The 8,188-nt window shown below is 42.0% G+C and overlaps 1 protein-coding gene across 1 annotated transcript in view; it reads right to left on the bottom strand.

Annotated features, from left to right (window-relative positions):
• The window catches only part of LOC136880903 (glycine receptor subunit alpha-3-like), a 347,710-nt gene extending 340,281 nt beyond the window's left edge, over positions 1–7,429 (bottom strand). Inside the window, exon 1 of the mRNA XM_067153433.2 lies at positions 7,318–7,429. Coding sequence (XP_067009534.1) covers positions 7,318–7,429 — 112 coding nt within the window. The remainder of the gene's footprint in view (positions 1–7,317) is intronic.
• Between the last annotated feature and the right edge of the window lie 759 nt (positions 7,430–8,188).

Raw genomic sequence — 8,188 nt, forward strand, 5'->3', positions numbered from 1 at the left:
TGAATCTTGCTATATACGTTTCTTTTTATATCTTGAATGTGATAATAAATGACGGACAGCATCTTTTCTTGTGGAATGTGAACGTGAAGGCAGCAAATTACATTTTAAGTTTGGAGAATGTGAGTTTTGCTCCACGTTTTTGGATAATGTGAGTTATGCATCACAAGGCTATGGATAATGTAAGTTTTGGTACAAACATTCTTATGTTTAGTAGGCTATACGAAGCTAAGAAACAGGATTCAAACAGTGAACAGAGGGAAATAAATAAAAGAAAACCGGACACTTGAAGGAGAATAATAATAAAAACACAGTTTATTAAACAGTAATGCATAATTTGGGAAACTTTGTCTTGATGAAAATAGAATCTCTCATGAAACCTGCGATGATCTTGAACTCCAATTGTACGACATAAGAAGGCCCCCCTGACTGTGACTGCATTCTGGAAACTTTGGTAGGTAACCTATTTGAAGAATATATGGAAGAAAACAAATTCAAAACATGTAAATACGAAAAGTTGGAATAGTGAAACCTTCTCTTCATCTCATTCGTTTAGCCTTGTTTCTTTTCCAGTTAGATTGATCTCTACACCTCTTCCGACCTCTGTCCTCTGGAGAACGTTTTACACTTTCTTCCATTTATAACCCTTATTTTGGGGAACTATTTGTCTTAATTCAATAACTGGTGTACTGCTAAAGCCTTCACCTAACAATATGACATAACCTGTAACTTAATGTAAACATGGGATACCCACAATGCACTCGGAAACAAGTGTATAATAGCAACATGATTGGTGTAACCGGAGAGTGTGACTTTTGCTTCGTGCTGGGTAGTGGATAATATGAGTTTTGCAACTAACCTTGAATTTCAGAATGATTTTATACAAGTAAAATGTTACTTTCGCTACAAGTTTTTTATTCGAAATGATGCCCATTAAGGTAGAGTGTCTTCACACAGAACTCAATATTGAAAAAAATGGAGAATGTGAGTTTTGCTTCTACACCCCTCATTTGACTGATGCGATTTTTAATGAGTAATAGGTATAATATGGTATACTAATAATTTATAGACAATTTATTACACGACCTTTGTAGTTGGCAATTGACTTTTTATGTAATCTTTGTCTTTTTGGCAGTCTCCAAATGGGGGAAGAAGAAATAAATGCATTTCACTCTCTAATACGCAGAATAGATTTGATTCAGTAATATACGTGTATACATTAGCATTACAATAATATTTGTAATTTTTTTTTAAATTTCTCTATATCTTCATGCACAGTATATATACACATATATATGTCCAGCTGTGGGTCTGTACGAAATCATTTACCGACTTTCAGACGACCTAGGGAGTTAAAACGTTATGTACATCCTCTGTCTATATTGTAGTTTTGCACAAAAATCTGAAAATGGGCTAAAGTTCGACGGAAAATCCTTAAATAATACGACATCGATGGGTATATTCATGTCTCTCATTCATTGCTAGCTCCAAATCACTTGCACAGGAACACATCTGCTAAAAGATGATAGGGTGCGGTGGGGCTCCTAGAGGGTGACGCCCTCTCCCTGGCCAGGATATGTGTTCTGGTGATTTGAGATGCGGAGCAGGGTGAGAGGACAGGACATGACCTATAAGAGGAACTGTCCTGGCATTTGCCTTAGCAAGGAGAATGGAAAAGCACGGACAATCATTGCCAGGCCAGCTGACGGTGGGACCAGCCCACATCTGCCCTCTTACTTCCTCCTCGAGACTACAGCTAATGCGCTATACTCCATCAGATGGCACTGGCTTCGAGTCATGCAGTGTTAGTTATACTTGCCTCATCCACTTGAAAGGACGTCAGCAGAGTTCGTGGCTGTAATTCTTTGCTTACTTAATATGTTTATTGTTGGTGTGTTTTTTACTGTATTATTTTTTTACGTGGAATACGTCTGTAGTTTCCAAACCGTACTTTAGCTGTCTAGCGTTTGAAAATATGAAAGTTTTAAAATTAAAATAATTTCTGGGAAATAATTAAAAATGTACCACTTTTCACTTTGCGAAATCCGATGAGTCCGCCTTTGTGGTGTAGTGGTTAGTGTGATTAGCTGCCACCCCTCTGAGGCTCGGGTTCGAATCCCGGCTCTGCCACAAAATTTGAAAAGTGGTACGAAGGCTGGAACAGGGTCCATTCAGCCTCGAGAGGTCAACTGAGTAGAGGGAAGTTTGATTCCCACCTCAGCAATCCTCGAAGTGGATTTCCGTGGTTTTCTACTTCTCCCGCAGGCAAATGTCGGGATAGTACCTAACCCAAGGCCACAGTGTCGTTTCCTTCCCTCTTCTTTGTCTATTACTTCCGGTCTCCCCAACTCCCCGCATAGCATAGTGGGTGAGGGCGCCTGGGCAAGGTACTTGTCCTCTTGCTTAGTTGTATCCCCGACCAAAATTCTCACGCTCCAGGACGCTGCCCTTCATGCGCCCTCGCTGGGTCAGAGGGGAAATCAGCCCGTGACGGTAAACGCATTAAGAAAGAAAGAAAGAAAGAAAAAATTCAATGATCATAAATAGGTCTCTCGGTCATGGCCATCCATCAACGGATGCTAATTTCAGATGACCCCCAGCCATAAGACATTCTAATTTTGTGTCAAAATGTGCGACGATAGTGTTCAGTACCTCACTATAAAGAGGAAGGAACAATTTACCGAGCAATTAGTGTTTCACCTCGGTTTGACATCATCAGTTGATAAATTAGCGCCGACATCTAAAGGTATTATTATCGCCGTGCTGCATGGCTAACAATGTCCGACTCGTTGGCTGAATGGTCAGCGTACTGGCCTTCGGTTCAGAGGGTACCGGGTTCGATTCCCGGTCGGCTCGGGGATTTTAACCTTCATTGGTTAATTCCAGTGGCCCGGGGGCTGGGTGTTTGTGTTGTTCCCAACATCCCTGCAACTCACACACCACACTATCCTCTACCACAATAAGACGCAGTTACATACACATGGCAGATGCCGCCCACCCTCATCGGAGGGTCTGCCTTACAAGGGCTGCACTCGGCTAGAAATAGCTACACGAAATTATTACGGCTAACAATAAAGTGTAGCTCTGGACTCCGGCGTGGTAGCACGTCATATAAGGTCTGTTTTTATTTGTCCCAGTGAGTTCTGAATTTATACGGAAAATTCTAACTTCCTCAGTAATATTTCTTGGCTTTATTGACCGGGTCCTTGGATGAGCAGCGATGTGAAATATCGTAAGGAGGCCATCAAAAACAGAATATAACTTCTTTTGATGTGGTTGTGGATTTAGTTGTTCTGCAGTGGGTTCACGTGGTGATAAATACTGATGACGGTGAAGTGAAGTATCGTAAAGGATGTACTTTTTACTGCAGAATGTGTTCTTTCCTATGACGAGGCAACAATAAAACTCAGTTATTCGGTATTTATTTATTTTTCTCACATAAACTGTACCGCGCCCCATCATAAAAGAGCGCATTTCAAATTCATGATCTTTTCTCAATATTATGACAAGGACCAGGATTTTTACGTAATATAAAAGTACGAAATATGTACATAAAAATGTAGTAAATATGAGTGAAATATGTAATTAACTACGTAATAGTAATAAAATATGTAATCATCATCATCATCATCTGTTTACCCTCCAGGTTCGGTTTTTCCCTCGGACTGAGCGAGGGATCCCACCTCTACCACCTCAAGGGCAGTGTCCTGGAGCTTCAGACTCTTGGTCGGGGGATACAACTGGGGAGTATGACCAGTACCTCGCCCAGGCAGCCTCACCTGCTATGCTTAACAGGGGCCTTGTGGTGGGATGGGAAGATTGGAAGGGATAGGCAAGGAAGAGGGAAGGAAGCGGCCGTGGCCTTAAGTTAGGTACCATCCCGGCATTCGCCTGGAGGAGAAGTGGGAAACCACGGAAAACGACTTCGAGGATGGCCGAGGTGGGAATCGAATCCACCTCTACTCAGTTGACCTCCCGAGGCTGAGTGGACCCCGTTCCAGCCCTCGTACCACTTTTCAAATTTCGTGGCAGACCCGGGCCTCCGGGGGTGGCAGCTAATCACGCTAACCACTACACCACAGAGGCGGACATAAATATGTAATACTGCACTAAATTTACAAAAATGTCCGTATATTCCCTTCATTATGAGTTATGCTTATGATATGTTTTAAAGGGGACCAACACATTTGACAGACCGAAAATGCAATTTTCCAATTTAATTTTTCATTTGAAATTTAACTTTTCTCTTTATAAGGGTAAGGGTTATTCTGCCCGAAGGCAGGTCCGTATCTCCGCAGAGGTGTTCCTGAGCCGGAGTTTACGTGCGGTAGGGTGGCCAGTTCCTTTCCGCTCCTCCATTCCCTTACCCCCCACCAACAGCGCGTGGCAACCCATCCAACTCCTGACCACGCCCATTGTTGCTTAACTTCGGAGATCTCACGGGATCCGGTGTTTCAACACGGCTACGACCGTTGGCTTCTCTTTATAACGCTGCAGAATTTTTGTTAATATATCCAATACTTTCGGAGTTATGACCAAAAGCGTGAAGCCCTGTCACCCAAGCAAGCCCTTTATTAGCAGGTTTGTTGCACACTTCCCGTTACTTTTGTTTTCCGGAACCGTTTCCCTGATAACTCAAAAAGGTTTTAAGACATTAAAATGAAATTTTGCACGCATGTATATTTCATAGAGAATAAGAAGCTATACTAGAAATATTGATCTATCTTCATTGGTTAAGTTAAAAAAGTATTTTTAAATAAAAAAATAGACTATTTGAAAATAATTTCATGAAGAAATATTTATACTTGATGGAATTCACTATTTGTAGTACATGTTGAAGCTATAATATTAATAATCATAACAAAAAAAGAATGATAGAAAAATATTCATGTGTTTGGAAATCATCATCATCATCTGTTTACCCTCCAGGTTCGGTTTTTCCCTCGGACTTAACGAGGGATCCCACCTCTACCGCCTCAAGGGCAGTGTCCTGGAGCTTCAGACTCTTGGTCGGGGGATACAACTGGGGAGTATGACCAGTACCTCGCCCAGGCGGCCTCACATGCTATGCTGAACAGGGGCCTAGTGGAGGGATGGAAAGATTGGATGGGATAGGCAAGGAAGAGGGAAGGAAGCGGCCGTGGCCTTAAGTTAGGTACCATCCCGGCATTCGCCTGGAGGAGAAGTGGGAAACCACGGAAAACCACTTCCAGGATGGCTGAGGTGGGAATCGAACCCACCTCTACTCAGTTGACCTCCCGAGGCTGAGTGGACCCCGTTCCAGCCCTCGTACCACTTTTCAAATTTCGTGGTAGAGCCGGGAATCGAACCCGGGCCTCCGGGGGTGGCAGCTAATCACGCTAACCACTACAGCACAGAGGCGGACGTGTTTGGAAATTATCATGGAAATGGCGAAACAGTGGCCGTGATACGCCGCCATTTGAATAATTAATTATATATAATGGCGTAGGTGTTTATTGTTTCTGAATATGTAAGCATATCATTAAGGAATAATGTGTTTGTCTTACTAAGTTTCTTCTTAGTATTCATTTCCAGTGCTGAGGGATAGAAAGTTTAATACACCGCATATTTCTATGTTCAAAAGTGTAAGTCCCGCTTAAATACCTCCATATTTTAGGGCAAAGTCATACTTGTTCACTTAGATAGTTTGTACAGTGTACTGTTTTCTAATTTTCAGAGTATTAAATAAATTAAAGACATAATCAAAATACTTCAAATATTTAAAATTAACCTTACGCATTGCAAATCCTGGATTATATTTATTACACAATGAATCCGCCTCTGTGGTGTAGTGGTTAGCGTGATTAGCTGCCACCCCCGGAGGTCCGGGTTCGATTCCCGGCTCTGCCACGAAATTTGAAAAGTGGTACGAGGGCTGGAACGGGGTCCACTCAGCCTCGGCAGGTCAACTGAGTAGAGGTGGGTTCGATTCCCACCTCAGCCATCCTGGAAGTGGTTTTCCGTGGTTTCCCACTTCTACTCCAGGCAAATGCCGGGATGGTACCTAACTTAAGGCCACGGCCGCTTCCTTCCCTCTTCCTTGTCTATCCCTTCCAATCTTCCCCATCCCCCGCAAGGCCCCTGTTCAGCATAGCAGGTGAGGCCACCTGGGCGAGGTACTGGTCATTCTCCCCAGTTGTATCCCCCGACCAAGAGTCTGAAGCTCCAGGACACTGCCCTTGAGGCGGTAGAGGTGGGATCCCTCGCTGAGTCCGAGGGTAAAACCGAACCTGGAGGGTAAACAGATGATCATGATGATGATGACACAATGAATTCTTGTAGCTAATTATCTGTTGCCCTCATGACCAGGAAATGAAACAAAAAAAAATGTTACTAAAGAAACTTAATATAGAATCTATCTTTAAACCCCTATTAAGTAACAGAAATAGTAAGACACCTTTTTTTTATCGTGATGCGCAATGTGTCACCAAGTACTTCTCCATGTTTTCTATTGTGAATTTTGGCGCTAATCCGATAAAATTCTCTTGTAGGCTGAGAAGGACCGTTCAGCATCACAGAAAGTCATCACACATATTTTAAAAGATAGAACTAGCTGGATGAAATGTCTTCCGGAGACTCTTCTTGTTCCCCACTAATTATCTTGCAAACGGATAAAAAGCTTGAATAACCTAGATTTTGTTTCAAGACTTCAAGGAGTTTGTTAGAAATTCTGACCAATGTAAGGCACCAAGCCATCCCAGATTCTGAAAAAGGATAAGTGCTGTTGTATGTAGCTGAGGCACCTACTGTGTTTTATAAACAAAGGGTTAGAAATCCGAATTTTATAGGAATTTTAGAGCCAACTGTAGGAATTCAAATATATTCGATATGAGATTAAATTTGCCATTGTATTGTATAGTCTGAAAGTTAAACGAATTGACACAACTTTGTAAATAACGACCTAGATATGTACAACAATGTTACATTCTTCGTATCATATGTAAAAATATGTAATATTACTAAGAATATGTAAAAAATTGTAAAATGAAACAAAGTACAGCCATATTAGAACCACAATTCGCCGGAAATTTTCATTTTCATTTTTCTACAAGTAAAGGAATGGAAGAAACCGCCGCCCTAATTATAACCGAAGTATGACCAAAGATATGAAAAGCAAATTATATATTTAGGTACAACAACATCTGTCGAAATATCGCCAGTGGTCATTAATTTTATGGTTGGACTGTTAGTTAAAATGGAAGAAGATATTTTTAAGATCATAAACTTAATTTTTTGTGAAATAAAAACGAGTAAAGATATTATAATACGAAAATTATACTGAATATTTTATGTACTTACTCAAGTGATTGGTGGGAGTTGCTCGACGATCATAATCGTTCTTCAGCAGCGAGTCCAGGATCTGCAGATGGTCCATCTTGGCTGCTCTCCTATGAACATAGAGAGCAACCATTAACACAGTGTGTTAAAACATAACGTAACTAACGGTATTCTGTCAGAGTTTGATCCTAAAAAAGGGAAATGTATAACATGAAGTGAAACGTATATGGCAAGTCAAGAATAGCACTCATAAATTTCCGAGACTTTCCTTCAAAAGTCTGAAAGACCACGGATTTCACTGTAGTAGAAATCCGATGAACGTCAGCATAACAATTTACCAAGTGCACCTGTCAGTCCGCGGAGGCTTCAAAACTGTTGTCCTCAAACACAAGTGTGTAGGGAATGTGACAGATGGTGATCGGAAGGGGCAATGCCAGCGCAATATTCCGATGTATTTTTGTGAACCACAGCGGATAATTATGTCTCGGATCTTGAACCACGTGTGGCTTTGTGTTGTCCTGTAAGAGAATGACACCTTGGCGATATACAATTTCTTGATTCACAGCTCTCAATTTGCTTGAATACCTTCCACGTATTGTGAGCCCTTGAAAGACCTTGGTCTACCAAGCGACCGCTGCTTAGTCCAAAGGCCTGCAGATTACGAGGTGTGGTCGGGACGACGAATCCTCTCGGCCGTTATTCTTGGCTTTCTAGACCGGGGCCGCTATCTCACCGTCAGATAGGTCCTCAATTCCAATCACGTAGGCTGATTGGACCTCGAATCAGCCCTCAGGTCCAGGTAAAATACTTAACCTGGCCGGGAATCGAACCCGGGGCCTCCGGGTAAGAGGCATGTATGCTCCCACTACACCACGGGGCCGGCCATTGTCAT

The sequence above is a fragment of the Anabrus simplex genome, chromosome 9, assembly GCF_040414725.1.
Source record: "Anabrus simplex isolate iqAnaSimp1 chromosome 9, ASM4041472v1, whole genome shotgun sequence".
NCBI lineage: Eukaryota > Metazoa > Arthropoda > Insecta > Orthoptera > Tettigoniidae > Anabrus > Anabrus simplex.